The 25,289-nt window shown below is 39.5% G+C and overlaps 1 protein-coding gene and 1 long non-coding RNA gene across 7 annotated transcripts in view; one reads left to right on the top strand and one right to left on the bottom strand.

The window, feature by feature from the left end:
- Positions 1-25,289, top strand: part of LOC104849372 — a 33,773-nt gene that overhangs the window by 1,018 nt on the left and 7,466 nt on the right. Inside the window, exon 2 of the long non-coding RNA XR_776739.3 lies at positions 39-82. This is a non-coding gene — a long non-coding RNA (uncharacterized LOC104849372). The remainder of the gene's footprint in view (positions 1-38; positions 83-25,289) is intronic.
- The window catches only part of Dna2 (DNA replication helicase/nuclease 2), a 40,642-nt gene continuing 15,359 nt past the window's right edge, over positions 7-25,289 (bottom strand). For 4 of the 6 annotated variants that reach the window (XM_010605742.3, XM_010605747.3, XM_010605754.3 and 1 more), the window contains 16 exons: positions 23,308-23,425; positions 22,622-22,787; positions 21,432-21,626; positions 19,242-19,472; positions 15,612-15,728; positions 15,424-15,533; positions 14,514-14,623; positions 11,088-11,312; positions 9,317-9,510; positions 8,998-9,087; positions 8,712-8,916; positions 6,193-6,282; positions 5,246-5,425; positions 3,862-4,008; positions 3,466-3,529; positions 7-234 (listed from right to left, as the gene is read on the bottom strand). In XM_010605742.3, coding sequence (XP_010604044.1) covers positions 182-234; positions 3,466-3,529; positions 3,862-4,008; positions 5,246-5,425; positions 6,193-6,282; positions 8,712-8,916; positions 8,998-9,087; positions 9,317-9,510; positions 11,088-11,312; positions 14,514-14,623; positions 15,424-15,533; positions 15,612-15,728; positions 19,242-19,472; positions 21,432-21,626; positions 22,622-22,787; positions 23,308-23,425 — 2,295 coding nt within the window. In that variant the 3' untranslated portion in view covers positions 7-181. Of the gene's footprint in view, positions 235-3,465; positions 3,530-3,861; positions 4,009-5,245; positions 5,426-6,192; positions 6,283-8,350; positions 8,495-8,711; positions 8,917-8,997; positions 9,088-9,316; positions 9,511-11,087; positions 11,313-14,513; positions 14,624-15,423; positions 15,534-15,611; positions 15,729-19,241; positions 19,473-21,431; positions 21,627-22,621; positions 22,788-23,307; positions 23,426-25,289 lie in introns of those variants that run through there. The other 2 variants (XM_010605762.3, XM_033766558.1) reach the window with 2 other exon arrangements.

Raw genomic sequence — 25,289 nt, 5'->3', positions numbered from 1 at the left:
GCTCGCCGCCTCCTTTCATTTCTCTTGGTCTTCGCCAGCTCCGGGAGATCAGAGGAATTTGGAGAAGCGAATTCAGTGAACGGTGGGTAGAAATCCCCTGACACTGGGCAGACAGCTCCAAATCATCGGTTCGTAAAAACAATCGCGGGGAAAGAGATGTAGACAGAAAACCAGTGTTTATTCATTTCAGGCAGGGAAGCAGAATTCGTGGCCAGATGACACCAAGCTTAAATCCTATTGGTTTGGGAAAAGTAAAAGCTGTTAGCCAGTCAAACCTGGGTAATAGTTAAGGCTATATAGTTGCTGCATTTCAAGAAATTGGGGCAATAACTTTCTCTAGCAGTTTTACTACAAAGTTACTATTTTTTGTGGAATTGATTGAACCCAGGGTCTTCACACTAAACTTCATCTCCAAGGTTTTTTTGTTAGTTGTTTTTTTGTTTTTAGAGTCTCACTAAATTGCTCAATTGCCTGAGCTAGGCCCAAATCTGAGAATCTGTGTGTATCAACCAGAACGCTGGGACTTTCAGGTGGGTAGCACCACACCCAGCTAATTTTTGTCTTTCAAACACCAGTCTAGATTACCACACCAAACTACCAGAGGGCAGTACAAGATAAGATTATGAAAAAAATTCAGTGATCAGCACTCTCCAAGCTTTACGACACTGTCCAAGGCTGACAAGGACATCACAAAGTCATCAGGAAAGATAAAAGATCCACTTAAGAAATCTAGGGGTTAAAAAAAAAAACAAAAACCCAGGGGCAAGGCCAACAGAAGTGATCCAAAGGCAAAGTTTAGGACCTGCAAGGTAGGGTGAGGTGCGGGTTTGATAAACAACCAGAGGTGCAGGGCATGGTGGTTGCATGTCTGTATAACCAGCACTGGTGAGGCTGAGAAAGTGTCCAGTTCAAGGCCAACCTGGGCTAGTCAATTCAAGGCCAGCCTGAGCTACATAGCAAGACCCTGTCTCAAAAAAAACCACCACAGAGGTGCTGGCTGAAGCCAGTGACAGTTTAAAAGGAGGGAAGACCTAGCTTTAGAGTGAGGGATAAGGAGAGAGGATTCAAGAGGCAGCATCAAGAGGCAGAACACTGAACTTGGTCCCAAAGCAGGCCCATGGTACAGCAGGCCAGTATCTGAAATGAGTCTGGCAGGGAGAGTTCGTTTGGGAGGCAGCCAAGTGTGAAGATCGGAGAGCAAGCCTCAAAACTACCTCCCCAAGGATGGGGCTGGAGAAGACAGGATCTGAGAACGGGCCCCTTCAACTGAGAGAGCAAAGTAATAGAAGGCTGGGAAGTAACTAGTGGTCGGTGAGTACATGATCAGACTCCAGCTGTCACTATCCTGACCCTCCCACATGTCAGGTCTTATCTCTAAAACGGCTTTTTTTTTCCCTCATTGAATTTAAAACTGCTGACTTTAAAGTCAGCTAAGAGCAAGTAAAAGTAGGTGAAGTGGATTAAGGTTAAAGCATTGATCCCATTTTTCCCTTGATTTCAAACTGACTGAGGAACACGGCCAATGGAATAGGTCATTGTCTTCCAATCCTTTAGAAGGAAAACTCCGTCTAGGCTAATGGTGCTTTTGATGTGGGTCTGCACCAGGTGAGGGCCCAGTAAGGCTGGCGATCGGGAGCAGGCCTTAGCACAGAGTTCATGCTTGCTGTGCACTGCCAGCTCCTCGAAGACCTGGGTTGGGTTTAACCTAACCCCAGCTGCCACCTCACAGCACCTTCTATGTAGATGCTGCTAGAACCTCATGAAAAATGACAGGAACCACGGAATTCCTTTCCAGACTCTTCTATGGTGCTTAGTCCTCAAGCCATACAAACCTGTACATAAGGAAGCTACCAATAATTGAGCCAAAGAGCTTTCTATTCATTTCGGTCCCAGGAACGGAAATCCTCTTATATTCCTTCCTGCTTTCTCAGGATAGCTAACAGTATTTAAGCCCCTGTAATCTCAACATTTCCCATCTTCGTTGTCTGATCTAAAATTTCTCCATGTTCAGGCCCATCCTGTGTATTCTAATAAATCTGTCTATAATATCAACACTCCTTGGATTCAGCTTTAGAATATTATCAACACTACAAAGAGTGCTGGACAACCCTGAACTTCACAATTAGCATTTAATAATAAATGACACAGTAAAATCTATCAGTAGAAAACAATTTATTAAAACCAATAACTTAGAGGCAACAATTTTACATATTTAATAATAATTTTAAAAATAACAAATGAGACTTTTCCCTCCAGAAGATAGATACACTGAGGTTAAAATCTGCTACATGTATAACAAATCACTTTGAGGTAATTTGAACAACTCCCCCTCAACTGCCACCCCAGTACTGGGGATTGAGATAGGCAAACACTCTAAGACTGAGGAACATTCTCAGCCAAGACAGGGTCCCTAGGTTGCCCAGGTTTATCTTGGGTTTGAGATTCTCCTGTCTCAGCCTCCTGAGTACCTGGATTATAGGTGTGGCCATCATACCTAACACAAAAAGGAAAAAACTGAAGACTGCTCCCAAACAAAAAAAAACAAACATATATAAACAAGCAAAAACAAGGATATAACTTTTAAATTTGTCATCAATTCAGAAAAACAAGATTTCATCTCAAAAGTATAAGAATTATCTTCTATCACATTCTATTTTAGTCATGTCGTGGCATATACCTGTAATCCTAGCACTCAGGAGGCTGAGGCAAGGATTACAGAGCTCAAGGCTAGAGTATGAAGTAAATACTGAAATACTGAGTACTAAAAATAAAAATGTCCTTTGGGTCAGGAACCTTAAAATACAGAGAAAAAAATCACACCTGTTTCCCCATCATCACAATTTGCTTAAATAATGAAAACTTTATCTAATACTTCAAATATAATTCGTACAGTTCAAGCTATAAATCTAAATTAGTCCTGAAATTTTTGACTTAAAGTTTCTTAGTTGGTTAAAAATTCCTCAAACACTTTTTCTAGGCCAGATGAAAATGTATTTATAGTACCCATAGACTTTCCCCAGTTTGGGGTACATTAGTATTTAAATAAATACAGTGTTAAATTTTGTATGGCAACAGAATTTTATGTTTAAAAAGATTAAACAACCAAAAAACAAAACAAAAAAAGACAGTAGCTGGGCGTGCCTGTAATCCTAGCATTCAGGAGGCTGAGGCAGGAGGATCACTGTGAGTTCAAAACCAGCCTGGGCTACATAGTTGGGTTCTAGGCCAGTCTCAACTAAATAGTGAGACCCTGTCTCAAAAAAAAAACAAAAACAAGCTTAAACCAGAGAGAGAAAAATAGGAAAGAGAGAAAAACAAAACAACTGGAACTTTGCAGAGCACCCTTTAAATAAAAGTATCTTCTCAGTTCAACCAGGCTGTTCTGAGCATACAAAAACTAGGAATAGTAGGCACCAGCTAGGAGACACTGCCCTAATATAAATAGGCAAGGAAAACTGCTTCAACCTCTTTGAAAATCTCCCAGTATGTGACAGAGACTTTCATGCTGTCTTGATGGAAGATCAATGATGTAGAATAAATTAAGGAAGATGTACTTAACACATGGGATTCTACAAAAACATTTATGATTTTTTTTCACATTTTACAATAGGATTTATAGAACTAAAAAAATATGAAGAACTGCATGGCACTCTATGGATAATTATGTACTCAGGCAATAAGATAAATATATCTTTAGACCTTCCAGTAAGTATTTTCCTATGGATTGTTTTCTCTCTCCTCTATCAAATGAGATCTTTGAAAAATGCAGGTGGAAAACATAAGACACTAATTTTTAATTTTAACAAGTTCATAAAAAGCACAGTAGCACAAATGTGACCACATACAAGACAAAAAGGATATTAATTTTTCTGAGTTTAGATGACAAAACAGCTTCTCCAAAGGAGCATATCGCTTTAGTGAGGGCACACACCCCAGGAGAATCAGTTTATGTTTGGCTCTGGTTATAGCAACATTAAGACGCCGCCAATCTTTCAAGAGTTCACCAAGCTGTAAAAAATGTAATTTTCAATTATTTAAGTTTTCTCATAATGTATACTTTAAGTTTGCTGTAACAAACAACATGGTCATCTTCATCTATTTTCCTACTTTTAAAACACAGATTATAGGGCTGGGATTTAGCTCAGTGGTTCCACTGTCTGCCTCACAAGTGCAAGGTCCCAAAGTCAATTCCTGGTACCAAAACAACAACAACAACAACAACAACAACAACAACAACAACAAAAAACCAAATAAATGTGGGGTTTTTTGGTACCTGGGATCAAACTGCACTTGCGAGGCAGGCGGTGGCACCACTGAGCCAAATCCCTGGCCCTAAACCATATAAATGTGTTATATAGTCAAGAAAAACAAATTAAGAGATGAAAGCTGGGTGTGGTGATACACATGTAATCCCAGCATTTAGGAGGCTGAGGCAGGAGGATCACTGAGTCCTCTGGGCTAAATAGTGGGTTCAAGGCCAGTCTGCACTACACAGTCAGACCCTGGTTTAAAAAAAAAAAAAAAAAAAAAAAGTAAAAATGCAAACAAAATAAAACCTACAATTATTTTCAAATCAAACGTATACAAGGAAGTTTTTTTTTTTTTTTGGTAGTGGGGATTGAACTCGGGTCCTTGCGGTTGCAAGGCAGGCACTGGAACCACTAAGCTAAATCCCCAGCTCCAGCTTTTTTTTTTTTTTTTTTTAAAGGAAGTTTTTCTTTAAAATGCCTCAACCACAACAGCCAAAGGTGAAAGCAAACCAAATAGCCATCTGAAGATAAATGGATAAATAAAATGTGTACATAAACTATGGCACATTATTCCATCTTAAAAAGGAAGGAAACCCTATCCCATGGTACAACATGAATGAACCCAAGTGAAATAAACCAGTCACAAAAAGACAAATACTGTATGATCCCACTTAGGTAAAGTACCTAGAAGAGTCAAATTCAGAGACAAAACAGAATGATGGTTAGTAACAGGCTTGGAAGTAGAAGAAGGAGACTTATTCACTAGTATAAAATTTCTGGGGAAGAAAAGGAAGTTTCTGGAGATCTCTAAGAACACTGTGAATATATTTTAAAATGATTAAGACAATTTCAAAGATAGAAATTCAGCTAGGTTAGAGCACTTACCAAGCGTGCAAAAGGCCCGGGGTTCATTACCACAAAATGAAGCAAAACAAAACAAAAACCTAGGGGAAGGGACACCCCAGATGAGTTGGTAGCAGATATAATTCACTTACAGTTCCATCCTTATTACTTCTAACAAATGATACTAGGATTATTCTTTTGTCTCTTCCTTGGTATTTGTCTACTGTATTAACTTCAACTGATGCAAAAGAATGTGCCAATAAATCACTGATGATCTTTAATTGCTGCCTGTATGGTGCAATGATACCAATATCAGAGGGGTTACATCCAGCCTAAACAGAAAAAGAATTTCAAATGAAAAATCCCCATTTTTTAGTTAGATTTACTGAATTCATTAATGTACATTAGTTACCAACTCAAATTTGTCACTGATGTTCCCACTACCGTAAGGAATAAACATAAGTACTTAATTTGTTCTAAATATATGCCTGTTACCCATGATAAAATAATTCCTTGGACATCACTCTTATGATTTTGAGAGGTTCAGGAAGCATAATGGTTTGTGGGCCACTAAAAAAAAAAAGTGCTGTCACACAGTACAACAGTACAAAGTACAACAGAAACACATTTCACTCTCTTATCCCTTACATAGAAAAGTCTCCAATGCCCAATCATACTGATTACAGTACAGTACTGACACAACTGGAATTATCTGACATTGCTAAATTATCCTCAGTGGAAACTCTGAAAAGTCATTATAAAAAATTACACTTGTTTTTCTTTTTTAAGTTTTTGAGGCAGGGTCTTGCTATGTAGTGAAGGCTGGGCTTGAACTCATTCTGTAGTATGTAGTCCAGGCTGGCCTCCAACTCTTGGCAGTCCTCCTGCCTCAGTCTCCTGCATGCTGGGATTACAGGTGTGCACAACCATGCCCAGCCAAAAACATTTACCTATATTTTAGATAAAATTTCTCAGAACAAAAACAATATGGCTCCAGTCTCATTATTTTAATCAATAGGGCTAACATCAGATCTTAAGTTTCTCACAACCTAGTAATATTTCACCTGAATATTAATTAGCCTTAAACATTCTAAATTACCTTAATAAAAGTTGAAGTCAAGAAAACTATTAATTTGGCTTCTATTATATTGCTCACACCACCTTTTTCAACTTGTTCCGGTGCTGGAACCTAAGTAGAAAAATAGATGGCTTCTTTGTAACAATCTCTAAAAGCACAGGGCAATGTAAAGACTTTACACCCACGTTTGTAAACATTAAAAAAAAAAAACAAAAAAAAAAAACCCAAAAAACTACCTTTTTAAAAGGTGAAAGAATCAGTAAAAATGAATAGTCACTTTCTAGAAGACAGGCAAATGCAACACTAACGGATGCTGTATCACTACAAAATCTTAGGAAAGTTGACCACACCTTATTTTTCATACACTTTACTTTGTTATTTCCCATTCTTCAGGAATCAAATGCATAAAGAGAGTGACTTGCCTGAGGCCTTACAACAAATTCTTAACCCTAGGATTCAAAATTTAGAGCTGGCTCTAATATCAGTACCCTTAGTTTTCTGTTGCCTATTATACAAGTAATGGAGCAGACAAGGCTCTCAGGCTTTAGCAAACCTACAAACTCCAAAAGGACTACTTTACTGCTCTATTATTCCTACACAATCTTTTTCTTTCTTGGTATTAGGGTTAGAATCCAGGGTCTTGCATGAGGCAAGGGCTCTGCCACTGAACTACATCCCCAGCACAATCTTGATTATTTTTAAGGTAATTTGTTTGGAATCCTGATGCTAAGAAGAAACTGGAGTATCAAAAATAAAGAATCTGGGCTGGGGATTTAGCTCAGTGGTGACGCCGCCTGCCTTGCAGGCACAAGGACCCGAGTTTGATCCCTGGTACCAAAAAATAATAAAAAATAAAAAAATAAAGAATCTGAGCAATCATGAGTGAAGTGAATACTTGTAAATTACAATTAATAAACTGGAACTGTGGTTAGAAAAACCATTATTTGTTGTATCATTTTATCGGAATAAATTTCCCAGAGCCATCCTGCTTCTAGTTGATAAAAGCCAAAAAAAAAAAAAAAAATTTTTTTTTTTTCTGGTTTTTTGAGACAGAGTCTCACTATGTAATTGAGACTGCTCTGGAACTCACTATGTAGCCCAGGATGGTCTCGAACTCATAGCAATCCTCCTACCTCAGCCTCCAGAATGCTGGGATTACAGGCGTGCGCCACCACACCCGGCGATAAAAATCAAATTCTTAAACCAGAACCCTGGAAGGCCATATACAAGAAAAAGAAAAATTTCTGATGTGTAGGTAGGTAGACCTTATTTTAAACCAACTGGCTCTATCTATCGATCATCTATCCATCCATCCATCTCCCTCATCTCTCTTCTCCGCTCCCCTCTCCAGCGCCTTCTTTCCTTTCTGTCCTTGTACTTGCGAGGCAGGTGGCGGCACCACTGAGCTAAATCTCCAGCCCAACAAAGATAATTATTTAGAACAGTGGTGGCAAACCTAAGGTATGCGTGCTACAGTGGGCACAAAGAGCCCTTTCGGTGACACACGAGCCAAGCATCAGATAACAATACACACAGGGACCATGCGCGTGCTCATAAAGGAGTAGCAGGGTCCATCAAATGGCAATGATGTCACCAGACACAACATCAGCCACAACTCATCCAGGCTTTCACATGGCCAGTCAGTATTCAGGTTTAACTGCAGCGCTGGCACTTCGTGAGTAAGTGGGTTTGGGACTGCAGCTGTGCACTCGTTCTCTAAAGGTTCTGCCATCAGTGGTCTACACTAATTCCCATATGAACGGGTACTACTACCTGAACATTCAACTCAGGGCTGGGAATCACTACAAAACACACTAAGAATATAGGGTTTAAAACTTCATTCTGGGGGCGGGGATTTAGCTCAGTGGTGCTGCCGCCTGCCTCACAAGCGCAAGGTCCCTTGTTCATCCCCGTACCAGAAAAAGAAAAAAATTTCATTCTTAGTTCCTAGAAGTAAGCCTAAAGCCATTTCATGTCCCTGTAACAATTTTAATTTAATAAGATTTGTAAAAGGGTCTTTATGTTCACATGTCAAGGCAAGATATATGGAAAAAATCCCTGTATTTCCTGCTTAATTTTGCCACTTACCTAAAATTGCTCTAAAAACTAAAAGTTTATTTTAAAAAGTTTTTAGAAGTCATCAGTTTATTTTCTTTTCTGTCCACTTATAAATCTAGCCCTTTGGTAGTGGTCACTGTCACTCTTTTGCCTAAGAAATGGAACTATGTGTTTGCCTTACTTTCTGGCTTTCCTTCTTGAAAAGTCAATTTTGGGGCTGGGTATGTAGATCAGTGGCAGAGTGCTTGTCCTAATGCACAAGGCTCTGGGTTCAATCAATCCCAGCACCGGGAAGAAAAAAAACACACAAAAGTCAATTTTGATAGCTATTGAACCCCAGAATAAGTCTCCTCCCAAAGATATTGGGCCTATAGTAAGAAAAGACTCCTGTGTTGCAGTACAAGTAGTACACAGTAGTTTGCGTTCAAACTGATATGAAAGTTAAACAGGACAAGTGGAGAAAAGCATTTTTTTTTTTTTACCTTGTCTGTATTGAGAAAGCAAACAGGATTATTTGGCTCAAATACACCATTCAGCCAGAGACTATCAGAATAATCAGCATACAATTCCAATTCCAGCTTCACATCTTTAAAGTTAGGTAGGGTTATGACTCCACTGGCCACTCTCTCTGATCCACACTCCAGCTTTCCTTCATAGGTCAGCTCATTACTTAAGGACATGATTTTACTAAGAGATGCAAAATATAGCATTAGCTTGGTAGATGAAAATTAAACATGAAAAAGATTCACTGCTAACACAAATAAATACCTGTTCATTCTGTACTGCACAGTTAACTGTACAACAGCACTCTTATTCCGCTCCAATCTCTTAAATAAGCTTTCACTCATGCCAAGAGCTCTGTCAATAAATCAAATTCAGGCCTATCAGTGTACTAATACAGTCCCCTGAAAAGAATCCATTTCAAGAGTAAAACAATGTCATTGCGATGGTGTATATCTACAGTTCCTGCTACACAGGAGGCTGCAGCAAGAGGTAAGCTTGACCCTGGGAGTTCCAGGCCAGTCCAGGGAACATATATACAAAGCCCCATCCCTACTAAAACAAAACAAAGCTTAATGTCTCCTACCTTGCTTCACGGTTAAGCACCAGGGGAGGAAGCTGCTGATGATCTCCCACCAACACAAACCTCTGAGAAAAAAAAAGCGGCCCCAGGCAAACTGGCTGGCTGATTTGAGAGGCTTCATCCACAATACAAAAATCAAAAGTTTTACGGGAAAATATTGGATGGTTTGTTCCCATACATGTTGTTGCAACTATAAGCTAAAAAAAAAACAAAAAAACAAACACAAAATCAACAAACATTATTTAATATGTAAAAGAAATATTGTGTGTATGTGTGTGTGTGTGTCTTTCTCTTTGGGGGGAGGGTTTTGAGACCGGGTCTCACTATGTAGTTGAGACTGACCTGGAACTTACTATGTAGCCCAGGCTGGTCTCAAACTCACAGCGATCCTCCTGCCTCAGCCTCCCGAGTTCTGTGATTACACCACACCCGGCTCGCACTCACGTGCTTGCGCGCTCTCTCTCTCTCTCTCTCTCTCTCTGTTTTTTTTTTTTATAGTGTCTCACTATGTATTCCAGGCTAGCTTTGAACTCATTCTTTATGCCAGGCTGGCTTCAAACACCAATTCTTCTACCTCAGCCTCCCAGAGTGCTGGGATTACAGGTGTGCACCACCACACCCAGCTACCCCCACTTAAAAATAATTTTGGGGTGACCCCTTGCAACAAGAATCCTCTAATATTATTTAACTGTAAAACAGTTATTCGTGTAAAGTATATTTTTTTCTATGAATCTAAAGCAACTCAAGTGAATTTTCCAGGCACTATGAACAATGCTCACATTTGGGTATTCCAAACAGAAATCTGAAACATTAAAGAGGTATTATGGCTTGTATCTAGGTGTCCCCCCAAGGTTTCATGAATTCATAGGTGGGGCCTTTTGGAGCTGGCCAGATCTAGGGTGTGTGTTACTAAATTAGTCCACTGATTGATTCAGCATAGTTCTGGGTGTGGCTGAACAGATTACTGACAAGGGAAGCCCCACCTTGGGTGTGGGTGGCACCACCAAAAAATGCCTAAAGGGAGAGGCAAGCTCACCTATGTTGCTTTCTGCTGCCTTGTCATGGACTGTTTCTCCTCTGTGATGCCCGCCTGCTGTGCCACCCTGCCTTAGAGCCAGCCAACTATGAACTGAAACCTCTACAAACTGTGATCTACAAGAAACCTCTCCTTTAACTTTGGGTGTAAGGTATTTTGTCTCAGCAATGTGAAAAGTAAGACAGGGTCCTATATCAAAGCCTAGAAATATTTATGATAAGACTTAATTATTGCCGGGCGTGGTGGCACACACCTGTAATCCCAGCACCCAGAAGGCTGAGGCAGGAGGATCACTGTGAGTTCGAGACCAGCCTGGGCTACACAGTGAGTTCCAGGTCACTCTCAACTACATAGCGAGATCCTGTCTCCCAAAAAAAAAAAAAACTTAGGGCCAGGGATTTAGCTCAGCAATTTGGTGGCCTGCCTTGCAAGCGCAAGGCCCAGGGTTCAATCCCTGGCACCAAAAAAAAAAAAAAAAAAAGACTTAACTATCACTGCTTCTGATTCAAATTCACTAAATAATTATTAGTTTTCTACTAACCAAAAGCGTTTCTAATAATCAAAAACTCACTTTAGTTCCAAAGGAAACAGTAAACTATAAATGAATAAAATGGTCCTATGAAGTATATAACCACATGCACATCTGGTCAATGTGACTAAGTCCCCAGAGTATCATTTCTCCCTCCATTCTGGCCATAGAAGTTACTGCCAGTATTAACATACAATAATTGTACTTACTTGACTATTATACAGTTCTTCTAGAACAGCTAAGGATTTAATGGATTTTGATCTGCAAATTTCCTCCTCTGTAAATTTTTTGATATCTGGATGAACCTTCTGAGTCTGACCCAAACGCAAAAATCCAATTTTAAACTTGGTTAACTTCAATAGAATATTATCAACAGCAGAATGTGTATAGCTGGTTAACAAAACACTGAAACCACAGGTATAGAGGATTCTCACCTAATAAATGGATGAGAAAAAAATACAGTTATTACTTTTCTTTTCCTCATTCCCACGCCCTCCCTTCACCTCCTCCACCCTTCCCTATTTATAAAGACTTTGTTTCCATGTTTTTCCTTTTCTCTTCTCTTCTTACCTTTCCCCTACTCCTTCAGGCCTTTTCTTCCTACTACACAGTATCAATTATTCATTTTGATTCTTATTTATACTTTTAGTTTTTCACACCAGAGAAACTATTTGGTACTTACACATGTGTCTTAATGTGTTATCTTTTCTTTTCTTTTCTTTTTTTTTGGTACTGGAGATCAAGCTCAGGATGTCACACTTGTAAGACAGGCGGCAGCACCACTGAGCTAAATCCCTGACACGACTGAGCTAAATCCCCAGCCCTGCGTGTCTTAATTTCACTTAAGAGTATGGCCTCAATGTGCATTCACTTAGCTATAAATGTCTCTAGTTTCTCATTCTTTATGGATGAGTAGTATCCATCTTTTTATTATTTATTTATTTATTTAGGTACCAGGGATTGAACTCGGGTCCTTGCGCTTGTGAGAAGATAAGTAGTATCCATTTTATTAAAAAAAAAAAAGGGCCGGGGATTTAGCACAGCAGTTCAGTGGCCTGCCTTGCAAGCGCAAGGACCAGAGTTCAATCCCCGATACCAAAAAAACAATCTTTATCCAGTCTCCAGTTGATGGGCAATTGGGCTGTTTCCAAGTTTTAGCTATTGCAAACTGTGCAGCTAAAAATATGGGTGAGCATGTATCACTGTGATGATTCTTTTAATTCTTTTGGGAAGGTACACAGCAGAGGGATAGCTGGGTCAAATGGGACCTTTAATCCTAGTTCTGTGAGGTGTCTCCATAGTGATTTCCACAATGGCTGAACCAGTCTGCACTCCTACCAACAATGGAGGATTCTTTTCTCCTCCAACCCCCAAGCATTTATTGATTTCTTGATAGAGATTTCCATTCTTTCTAGTAAGGTGGAATCTCAGTGTTGTTTTCATCTGTATCTCTTGACCTATGATGTTGAACATTTTTTCATGTTTATTTGCTGCTTTTACTTCTTTGTCTTGAAAAATGTCTGTTTATTTCAGGTGCCCATCTTTGAACTGGGTCTTTATATTTCGGGGTTCTGATTTTTTTTGAGTTCTTTATATATTCTAGATAGTAGACTTTTGTCTGAGGAACAGCCGGTAAATTTTTTTTTCCCATATTGTAAATTGTCTCTTAGTTGTTAGTGATTTCTTTTGCAGTGCAGAAGCTTTTTTAAAAAAGATGAGATAGATTCCAGTTGATTCTTTCTGCTAGTTCCCATGCTAAGGATTTGTTCATAAAATCTTCCTATGCCAGTATCTTTGAGAGTTCTACCTATCTTTCAGCAAGTTTAGTGTTTAATATTTAGATCTTATAAAATAGATCTTTAATCCACTTGAATTTTACTTTAGTGCATGGTGAAAGATAGGGGTCTAGTTTTAATCTTTGGCAAGTTGAAATCCAGTTTTTCCAACACCATTAATTAAAGAGGCTATCTTTCCTCCAGTGAAGATGGTTGGCTCCTTTGTCAAAGATGAGGTAGCTGATTATGTCTGGAGTTGTTTCTGCATCTTCTAATCTATTCCACTGATCCTCTGGTGTGTTTCTTTGCCAGTATCATGCTAGTTTTTGTTTTTTTTGGTACCAGGAATCAAACTCAGGTCATGCTGTTTTTCTTACAAGGGCTTTGTAGTATAGTTTCAAGCTGGGGATTGTGATACCCCCATTATGTCTCTGTTGCCTAGAATGGCTTTTGCTATTCTAGGTCTCTTCTGATTCGAAATGAATTTTTGGATTGTTTTTCTCTAGTTCTGTGAAATATACTGTTAGGATTTCAACAGGAATTATGTTGAATCTGTATAGCAGTTTTGGAAGTGTGGCCATTTTCATTATATTGGTTCTTCCTACCCAGGAACAAGGGATATCTTTCCATTTTCTTATATCCTCTTCAATCTCTTTTTTTCAGTAATAGTATTACTTTTAATGCCAGTTAATTTTCTTTTTTTTTTTCTTTTTTCTTTTGGTACCGGCGATCGAACTTGGTTCCTTGCACTTGCAAGGCAGGCAGCAGAACCACTGAGCTAAATCCCTGGCCCTTGCAATTATGTTTTGTTTTTGTTTTTGTTTTTCCCAGTTATTTTTCAACATGCTTATATTTTTCAAATAGAACTAGAAAACTCAACAGGAAGCACAGCACATCCAGGAGCTGAGCCAAGCAATCAAAAAACTTTTAAAGCCAAAAATTTTACAAAATTATATGCCATTAAGGGCCAAGGATTTAGCCCAGTGGTTCCACCACCTCCCTTGCAAGCACAAAGACCAGTGTTCAATCCCCAGTACCAAAAATAAATAAATAAATAAAAATTATGTGGCATTATTGTTATTAATACAAAAGTATTAATAAATTGGACACATGTAAGTTTTTAATATCGTGAATAGCTTCTCGGCCTTTTGGCTCAAATCAAATATAGTTTTTAATATTGTCTAGCATACTTATCAATAAACATCTGCTACTAACATAATTATTCTGAGACTGCCCAAAAATTTACTGATGTGAAAAAAATCCAAGAAAATCAAACGGTATACACACGTGTGTATGTAGTTCACGTGATGTAGTTCAAGCTGGCCTTCAACTTACTATGTGGTCCAAGCTGGCCTCACACTTAAGGCAATCCTTCTGCCTCAGCCTCCCACATGCTGGGATTACAGGTGTGTGTCACTATACCTGGCTTAATTTTTTTACAGGGATGTGAAGTTTGAGGCCAGCCTTGACTACAGAATTCAAGCATAGCCTGAACTACATAGAAAAACCAAATAAAGGGAAGGAAAGACATGCGGTAATATATCACATACCACCAAAAGAAAAAGTTTAAAAAAATTCTAAGTGTGAAAAGTGATTACAACTACTATATTGTATTTATAATTCAGCTTTATTATTTTCTCATGTTATTCTAAAAAGTTGATTTGAAATAAAAGATTTTGAGAGCCAGGTATTTAGCTCAGTGGCACTGTACCTGTCCTGCAAGTGCAAGATCCCAAGTTTGATCCTCAGTACCAAAAAAAAATTTTTTAATTAAATTTCAGCCCATCTGGCACCAAATATCATATCCTCTGAGATAAGGGAAGCTGATATAATTTCTAAGCAAAATAATAATAACCTTACAAGGGTACAGATGGTAGTGGTTTTTCCTGTCCCAGGCATACCCACGATGAGAGTGTAATCTTTTGAAAGAAGAACCTTTTTCATTGCTTGTCTCTGAGGCTTATTCAAACCTACATTTAAAAAAATAATAATAAGATTACTGAATTTCAATACGCAACTTCTCTATTTTATACGAAAAGCAATCTTTTCCAGGTGTGGCAGTGCACACCTATTATCCCAGCACTCAGGAGACTGAGCTAAGAGGATCATTGACAGCTCAAGGCCAGCCTGGGCTCCAGAGTGAGACCCTGTCTGCATTTGTTCTTCAGTACATGTTTTCAAAGTTAAAAAAAAAAAAACAAAAAAAAAAGTTGACTTTTAAAAATAAATACAGGGCCAGGGATTTCGCTCAGTGGTGTTGCCACCTGCTTCATAAGTGCAAGGACCCAAGTTCAATTCCCAGTACCAAAAAAAAAAAAAAGATACAAATATATATAAACCACGCTGGGGATTTAGCTCAGTGGTGTCACACCTGCCTTACAAGCGCACGGTTCTGAGTTCATCCCCTGGTGGGGGGTGGGGGCTGGGAAGGCCAGGGATTTATCTCAGTCACTCTGCGCCTGCCTTACAAGCACAAGGCTGTGACTTCAACCCCCTGATGGGGGTAGATGGGCGTTGGAGAGAAGCCAGGGATTTAGCTCAGTGGCAGCACACCTGCCTTGCAAGCTCAAAATCCTGAGTTCAATCCCTGATATCAGAAAAAAAAAAAAGAAAAAAAAATATATATAATATATATACATACAAACTATTACCAAATGGTCTCTGGCTAACCATTATAACTGCAAGTCCAATCAATTAAGAAATAAGATATGGCATAATTTAAATTATAAATAGAACCAGGGAAAATGACAAAGTGCTGGTTATAGTGTACCTTTTAGAATGCTGGCGACTGTATCCTTTGCATCATGTGGAAGGACAGAACTGAGGTAGGGTATAAACTGAGGTTCTCGAAAGTCAATGATTAATTCTCGAAGTTTTTTGCTGAAAAGAGAAAAGGTATTTTTAGTAGCATTCCTTATGAAAGTAAGAAAAAATTTAGATTTATTTACTCTTACAAACCTGGCTTGAGTGTTTTCCATCAATTTAGAGAGATTTCCTAATGGGGTGTCTATATCACAATTTTTTTCTTCCTGGTCTAACCTGAACAACGTTGATTCTGGAAGTACTGACAAATTCCTAGAACAGCAAAACAAATACAGATGAGCATTTTTCACTTCATATGATCTCTACAAGAAATATACTGTTATCTGCCGAAAGAAAAAATAGGCAGGAATAGCTATAAAATAGCTACTTAAAAAAGAAAGAAAAAGAAAAAGGCTATCTCAGTCCCTTGTTCACACTAGCTCATCAAAGGCAGCATACTGTACAGCCATGAATTGGTGGGCAAAGGGGAAACGGAGGGCACAGAGCAACGAAGTCAGAGCAATGGATAACCACAAATTGACCTTGCAATTTACAGTGAGCTCACCACCCAGCAGGGTCCTAAACACATGGCTCCCCTCTTCCGGCCTGGAGGACAAGCCTCTTTCCTGCTGCCTCCTCCCTCTTCCCTGCCTGCCCCTAGAGTCCCTTTCCTGGTCCACTGAAATGCTACTCTTCTTCTATGCTCTCACGCCAAATCTCCTATTGTTAGGCCAGCCCTACACTTTCCTCCCACCTGGCTCATCGCCCAAACTTCTGGTTTGACTATCTTCAGGTAGGATGATCTCTCCACCTGGCTAAAACTCCGGCTATGGCAGCTCATATACTCAAAACTAAACTCCTCATCCCTGATGCACCTGAGCTGCCACCTCTGGTCCTGACCTTGGTTGAGAGCACTTGGATCCACACTACTGTACTGATCCTTCCCCCTCACCATCCTTCCCACACCCACATCTAAGCAGTATCCAGCTGCCTGCCAAATGCACTTTCTAAATACCTATCAGTCACTCTTTGGCCAGGGATTTAGCTCAGTGGTGCCACCACCTGCCTCACAAGTGCAAGGTTCCTGAGTTCAATTACAGGTAACAAAGTCATTCTGTCCTCTCCACCAACACTAACCTTGCCCTCAATAACAGCTACCCTGGGCCTCTACAACAGCTTCACGGTTTCTCTGCTTTCAATTTGACTCTTACTAATTAACTCAGATCTCCACAATTCATCCATAAGACAATGCAGATGCAATATCTATCTATGCATCTGTTTAAAACACATCACAAGGCTGGGAATATAGCTCGATGGTAGAGCGAATGCCTTGAAAGTGGAAGGACCTAAATTCATTTCCTAGCACAAAAACAAAAACTTGACAACGTTTGAAAAAGTAAAATCAAGCTTTCTAAACATGGTATATATGACCTGAGTTCTCCAGTCACTCCCTTATATTTTATATTCCACGGACAATGAACTATTTTCACTTTCCTGAAAACCCCATGTCACACCACATCATATGATCAATCATGCCTGTGAACACGTTGATTCAGTCTGGCATACTGCTCACATCTACTAATTTACTAATCCACAACATGAAGATCCAGAATTAGATTTTTTTTCCCAGAATCATTTTTTTTATAAAGCCTTCCCTGAGCCTCCTAAAACTGGGTTAAATGCCACTATCTTCCTATCAATTTGAAAACTTCATGTGTTAGTTTGAAAATTATCATGTATGTGCCTACACGCCATAAAATAAATCCCTCAGATTATTTACAAAGAACCTACCACATCACACACACACACACACAGCTAGAAAGGTTAAGAATATAGCTCAGTGGTACAGCACTTGGTGTTGAGTACCACCTGCAGCACCACAAAATCCAAAAACTACTACCAAGGCTTGTAGGGACTCCTGACAATAGGAATACTATGGCTCATACTCCCTCATCAGGGAAACCACCAGATCAGAGCTGGGCCGAGGATTTGGCTCAGTGGTTCCGCCACCTGCCTGGCAAGCACAAGGGCCTGAGTTTGATCCCCGGTACCGAAAGAAAACAAAACAAAAAGAAAAACAGACCAGGGCTGGTGACAGCCCAACTAGGATTACTGATCGGCAAGGAACAAGCCTGGACATACTGCATTTACTCAGGCTTCATGAGCCCCAACTGCTAACCTCTATCCATTCAGTATCAGCTACGAGGGGGCTGGCTGTGCAAAAGGGGGTGTCATGGCTTACATCTAGATGTCCCCCCAAAGCCTCATGCAGTCATGCCGGGGATTAAGTGTGTGTGATGTTGGGATTAAGAGTGTTTGATTTCATCCTCTGGTTGGTCTGGCATAGTTCTGGGGGTGAATAATGGGAAGGCCAATCCTCGGTGTGGGTGGCACCAACCAAAGGGCGGGCAGCCTGGACGGGGTAAGAGAGAAAGGCTTCTGTGGCTGCTGTTGCTTCCCTACCTTGCTGCTTTGCTACCTTCTGCCCACCACAAACTGTTTCTCCTCTGCGATGCCCCTCTGCCGTGCCACCTTGCCTTGGAGCCAGCCAACTATGAACTGTAGCCTCTACAAACCGTGAGCTATACAGTAAACCTTTCCTCCTTTAACTTTGGGTGCCAGGTATTTAGTCTCAGCAATGAGGAAAGTAACTAAGACGGGGGATACAGATGATAGTGAACATGGACTTGGTCTCTGCCACTGATTTTCATGTCAACTATTCTATTTACCTAGTATGTTTCTATTAAGTCAATTCACTTTAACTGAAAATATACTTTAAATCACAGCTATGGAGGGAAAAACTTTTTAAAAAGGAAACAAAATGTGAATTTCTAGAGAACTAAGAGAAACTGCACAACTAACGCAAGGTGACAGGTATCTACTCTGCTTGACATACATGCAGATGTGAGAATCGGAAAATATTATGTGCATATTAGTACTAGGATGTAATATACTGTAGCAGACATGTCTGCCCAGTATTAGCACTCTAGTTAATTGCAACCTAGTCTCGGCAGCCTTTGATTTCTCCAAGCAAGGAAAGCAGTGCCTTCCCCCTTTACATTCCTGTCTTCAAAGCATACTCTGCTCACCTGTGCTGCCCAGGGCAGCACTGATCAGCCCCAAGACTCAGTGCTAAGTCTAGTTTCTTTCTTCACTCTTATCAGTTAGTGCCTCACAGGGGACTGTAGACCCACTGCATGGGTCTGTGGTAACATCCTCTCTCCCATTTCCTGTAATATACTAAATAAAAGTTTGGCAGTTCCTCAAATAGTAAACATGAAAATAGCACATAACCCAACAATTCCACTAAGTAACTATAAAGAAAATGAAAACATGATCACATAAAAATCTGTAGGTGAACATTCATAGAATACTATTTACACTCAAATGTCTATTAGCCGGTGAATGGGTAAACAAAATGTGGCCCAGCGATACAATGAAGTATTCTCCATTCAGTCAAACAAATGAGCCACTGACACATGCTGACGAACACTGTAAACATTATGGAAAGTAAAAGGCATGAGACACAGGCAGGGGCTTATTGGTTCCACTGCCTGCCTTGCAAACGGAGGGATCCAAGTTCAATCCTCCATACCAAAAACAAACAAACAAAAAAAAAACCAGACAGGAAACTGATACATCTAGAGATAAATACACAGATAGAAAGCAAAACAGTGGTTGCCAGGGTCTGCAGGAAGGAAAAAACGGGCAGGGACTACTTAGTGGGAGTGGTATGGGAACTATATATGGAAAAAGCTGTTATTTTTAAAAAAAGCATTTTATCACCTGTCTAATAAACAGGTTACTGTTGTTGTGTTAATCTCCTTCACATATCCTCTGGACAAAGCAAACAGTGTTCTCTCTTCTCCACTTACGATAATTCTGTCCCCTGCCATCAGATTTGTGATGGGCATGCCACCTTGTTTACGTCGGAAGCTTTGTGCATACTGCCCATCACAAACTCTCTGTACATGTTCTGTTCTGATCAGATTTCCAATGCAGCTACCACTCTCCTCCCTAGGAAAAAAGACACAAAACGTCTGTTTACATCATGCACGTTTGCATTTTTTCACAACTCACTTGTTTACCTGGCCCCAGGCAATTAATGCTAATAGTCCTTTTATTAGATTTTCCACAATCCACAGTGTTAGAAAAGCCAAGCAGACACCCCTTAGTTGTTTTGTTGTTGTTGCTGTTGTTGTTTTGGTACTGGGGATTGAACTCGGGTCCTTGTGCTTAAAGGCAGGCCACCGAATGCTGAGCTAAATCCCCGGCCCGATACCCCTTACTTTGTATGTGATCTCTCACCACCACCCTGTCGCACCCACACTCAAGATGCCTGAACAAGGTGCCCCACCCTCTGCGTGGAAACACAAACCATTACAGAGGCAAACTAACATTTGCTCCCCAACCCAACGTGGATAACCCAGTGCTTGCAAGAGGATTTATAATTATTGTTATTAAAATAACAAAAATTCAGTTGATAATTCCAACGCTTCTAAGAAACATTCAGGATTTACAAACCTCTCTGACACTGCTATCCAATACTATACAATCTCAGAAGTATATTAGTATGTATGCTTGATGAATTGCTGGATTTATGCAGTCTAACTACAAAATATATATGAACTTTCTCCACTATAATATTTCCTTCTATGGGGGCCGGGGATTTGGCTCAGTGGTACCATGTCTGCCTTGCAAGCACAAGGTCCTGAGTTCAATCCCAGTACTACCAAAAAAAAAAAAAAAAAAAAAAAAAAAAAAAAAAAAAAAAAAAAAAAAAAAAAAAAAAAAAAGAAGAGTACTGTATACCTAAAATGTACCAATAAACTCAATAAAAGAAAAAAAAAATTTCCTTCTATGAAAGTCTAAACTTAGAGAAAGATCCTTAAATCTTTTTTGTTTGTTTATTTTTCATTTTGGTACCAGGGATCGAACTTGGGACCTTGTGGTGCTTGCAAGGCAGGCAGCAGCACCACTAAACTAAATCCCCGACCCCTTTTTTGTTGTTGTTGTTTGTTTTGTTTTGTTTTGTTTTTGGTACTGGGTTTTGAACTCAGGACCTTGCACTTACAAGGCAGGCATGGTGCCGCTGAGCTAAATCCCCAGCCCCGCCCCACTTTGTTTGTTTTGGAGACAAGGTCTCCCTTTATAGTTCAGGGTGGCCTTGAACTCACTACATACCCCAGGATGGTCTCAAACTCACAGTGACCACCCCCTTGGCCTTCTGAGTGCTGGGATTACAGGAGTGCAGGGATTACAGGAGTGCAGTACCACACCTGGCTAAACGACTTCTAAGGTCACAATGTTATCAATATTCATTCCGGAAAGACAAAAATGGATCTAAAACAACTAAATCTTACATGAAGAATATTACTGCACAAAGATATACACAATTCTAACTTCATAAGTAGCTCAGAAAAGAAAAAACACAGGGCTGGCGATTCAGCTCATTGGCACCAAGCCTGCCTCACAAGTGCAAGGTCCTGAGTTTGATCCCCAGTACCAGGGGGAAAAAAGCCACAAACTTCCACTACTCATATATAATTTACTGAAAATAGACTCTCTAAATACTAGTATTTAAAATAAATAAAATACTAGTATTTAAAAACTCAAATAAAACTTCATTTTCATTCTACCAATAAGTACCAAATATACCCTAGTTTATACTAACATCACTGATGAAAACGAATTTACTGATTATTATGAAAATAAAGATTTTTCTTTTGCTTTCTGTGTGCAGTGCTAGGGATCAAACCCCAAGGCCTCACACTTGCAGTCTACCCCAAAGCCACGTCCCCAGGCCAAAATAAGATTTCTTGAGCCACAGTTAATCTCTGTTCCATGACAAGATGCAGGTGAGGGCAGATGGGGCTCCAGTCAGAACAGCTCACTGAGAGCAGCCAGAGTAGTCAGGAATGACGCTAAGGGACCTGCATGTGTCAAGTCCAAGGGCGCATTGCATGGACTACTCACATTTCAGAAGCAGACATGAGCCAGATACTCTGATGATTCCTTCCACTGTCTTTTGATTGTGACTCCAGGGTTAACATGAGACACCAAACACTGAAATACTGTAAGTGCGTGCACTTCAGGTGCTCGGTAGCTTCTTTTATTCTGGGCAGCATAACCACTGGGACTGAACCATCCTCCATCTCTTGTTCAACTGCTCTAAATACCAAGCTCCACGTTAGAATTGCTGTCATATATAACTTTTATCTGGCTTGACATGAAATAAGATTTTTCTAAAGGAAGTGTGCATATATGCTGACCACAGTACCTAACAACCACAACCCTAATGTTCCTTAAAAGCTATTTCACTTCATAAACCATGTAGCTTTTTACAAAGCAAAAAAATGTGTAAGCAATTCAATATTATTATTTTGCCTCTAACAACTATCAACCAAATAATTTAATCTTGCTATATTCTAGTCTTCATTCTCATAAGTTTTGTACAGCTACCTGTTTCTTGAAATCACACTATTTGTACACCCAGCTCTGTAACATAAGCAAGTTAATCTAAAATATGGAGAATCATTTGGAGTGGTTTATTTGTTGTTTTTTTGTTTTCTGAGACAGGATCTCATTATATAGACCAGGCTGGCCTTGAACTCAAGATCCTCCTGCCTCAACCTCCTAAGGGCTGAGATTACAGGCATTTGCCACCCTGCCCAGTAAGAAAATTTGTATTCGAAATACCTCAGCTGCATCTTTCTGAACCAGATTCCCATATCCTATAATTATTTCACTTCACAGAAACTATATGCAGTGAGATTAAAATAGGTACTTTTGGAAAAAGTTTTAAAAGCACTCTACTATTTACTAAGAAAATGGACTTGTTTGAAAATATAAACTGAGCCCCCTCCCAATCCCTTCATTTCAAAAAATACTACACACCAGGGCCAGGCATTTAGCTCAGTGGTTCCACTGCCTGCCTCACAAGTGCAAGGTTCTGAGTTCGATCCCCAGGACAAAAAACAAAATAAAACAAAAAAAACTACTACACACCAAATAAAGGATGAAATGAAAAAGGACAGAAGGTATAGCTCAATGTGAAGGCCCCAGTACTACAAAACACGAAATCGTCAATGCCCAATCAGTCACCAACACTGTCATACTGAGATCACACTCAACTTGAATTAATGCTTTTGGAAAAGTGTGCTTACCTGCTATAAAGAGCACAGTTGTTCATTTGTGAACAATATTTACAGGTTTTCTCCTCCTCAATCATTTGAGGCAAAGAAGCAAGCTGTGTCTTCTCCTTTCCAGTGGCAGATTTGCTAGTACGGTGCAGCAAAATGAATGACATCTGGTTTCTTAGCTTTAATAATTCTACAAGGAGAAAAAAGCTAAACATCAGCAAGAATTTATTTAGTAAAGTTTATCACTTATCTTCTCAAGTAGATTAATAAAACTCAGATCTAAAAGCATAAAGAAAAGCAGAGAACAGCAATCATATTTTCCACTACTCTAGAACAACCACTGACAATTACATTTCCTGTAAATTTCTATTTACTTGCTAAGTCTTGGAACAAATACCTACCTCAAAATGGGTAAGAATTTGTCAAGCTGACATTTTATTACCTGAATGCTGAGTATAGCACTATCTAGAGCATTTCTAATGTTAAGTATGAAATTCAACCTTAAGTTCGGCATTACAAAATTTTTAAATGTTGAAAATGCTTTCAACTATAAAGTATATCAATACAATTCTGTTTTAGAAGAGTGCCACAGCTACAAATTACAACTTAGTAGGATGCCAGGTGCTGCAAGCAGACCTTCAGGCATAAAACTGTTGCCAGAAGCTGAGGGCAACAGAACAGCCAGGAATAAAAACCAAGAGCAGTTCCACCTCTTTTATCCAGATGCTTGGCAGCCACAGGGTACATCTGCCCAGTCTTGAGGTAAAGAAGCAAGCCCGCCTCAGGATCTGCTCTCCTCTCCTGGCTCAGCAGTGTATAGAGAACCACCTGTAGGAATATTGAACACTTTGTTAAATAAAACTGTAACTTTCTTTTTTTTTACACAAAACTGTAACTTTCTATTATTTCCCTACTTGTAACCAATACAGATTTTTGTTTGTTTGTTTTTTGGTACCAGGGATTGAACTCGGGTCCTTGTGCTTGCAAAGCAGGTGGCGGAACCACTGAGCTAAATCCCCAGCCCTGTTTTTTTGTTTGGTTTGGTACTAGGGGTCAAACTTGGGACCCTGAGCTTGCGAGACAGGTGGTGGCACCACTCAGGTAAATCCCTGGCCCCAACCAACACATAGTTTCAAAATCAAAAGGTCAATAAAGCTATTTCCATTTAGAAAACAAGCCAAATTAGCTGGGTATAGTGGTACATGCCTGTAAACCCAGCACTCAGGAGACAGAGGCAAGAGGATCACTGCAAGTTTGAGGCTAGCCTGAACTACATGTTCAGACCCTGTCTCAAAAAGAAAAAAAAAAAAAGGGCCAGAGATGTAGCTCAGTGGTTCCAACGCTTGCCTGGCAAATGCAAAGATCCGAGTTCAATCACTGGTACCAAAAGGAAAAAAAAAAGAAACCAAGGTCAGGTGTGGTGGTGCATGCCTCTAATCCCAGCATTTGGGAGGCTGAGGCAGGAGGATCACTATGAGTTCGAGACCAGCCTGGGCTATATAGTGAGTTACAGGTCAGTCTCAACTGCATAGTGAGATCCTGTCTCAAAAAAAACAAGAAGGGCTGGGGATTTAGCTCAGCAGTTCGGTGGCCTGCCTTGCAAGCATAAGACCCAAGTTGAATCCCCAGTACAAAAAAAAAAAAAAAAAACAGAAAATAAACCAAATTGGTAAAGGTAAGGTAACAATTAGATGTCAAACATTTAATTTGAATAAAATAATTCATGAGGTCAGGTGTGGTGACATCCCTGTAATCCCAGCACTCCAGAGGTTGAGGCAGGAGGATCTCTGCATTCAAGGCTACATGGGAAGCTCAATGCCTGAACTACAGAGCAAGACCCAGTCTCAACACCCCCCACCAAAATTATACCTCTTAATTTTATAAAATAAAGTTAATTTTTCTTAGTCAATATTTAATTCCCACAAATTAAAAAAGTTAATCAGCCTGTTTCACCTTTATAAATTAACACTATTTAGACACTTTTCCCAATTTAAAATAAATGAACGCTACAATGCTTTTCATTTATATCATGGTTAGTATGACATATAAAACCCCCCAGAGAGTATATGTGCTACTTCCCAGAGCATGAGACATTAACTGCCTGAAATTTAATGGTGCCCTTCGGAGAAGGCAAGTTAGAAACTGTCCCTTACATCATACAGCAAGAGCATGGCATTTAACTGGAGTTGTACACAACCCAAGGACAACTGATGATTTTCCAAGAGATGCATCCCTAAGATTCAAATATTAAATGGTTAAGGATGGTCCTGTCTTTAAATCATAAAATTCCAAAATATCAAGTCCAGGAATTGTAATTATTACACATAAATACAATGTCAAATTATAACTCTACTGTACTTTCTAAGCTATACTTAAAATACAGTTTAAAAAAATTGTGTGTGTGTGATGCTGGAGATCAAAACCCATTTTATTCTTTATAAATTATTAATTTATAAAAGCACATATTATTTGCAGCATATATACTATTATAAACTCATCATCAAGTGCATAAGACAAGTTTACAGAAAAAACATGGGGCCAGGGATTTAGTTCAGTGGTGCCACTGCCTGCCTCGAAAGCACAAGGGCCTTAGTTTGATCCCTAGTTCCAAACAAAAAACAAAAAACATTGAGTTGGGGCTTTTGTGTGGTTTCTTTTTCTTTTTCTTTTCTTTTTTTTTTTTTTTTTTTTT

This window comes from Fukomys damarensis, unplaced genomic scaffold, assembly GCF_012274545.1.
Source record: "Fukomys damarensis isolate Sample0158 unplaced genomic scaffold, DMR_v1.0_HiC HiC_scaffold_20, whole genome shotgun sequence".
Lineage (NCBI taxonomy): Eukaryota > Metazoa > Chordata > Mammalia > Rodentia > Bathyergidae > Fukomys > Fukomys damarensis.
This window is presented reverse-complemented; position numbering and strand designations above follow the sequence as displayed.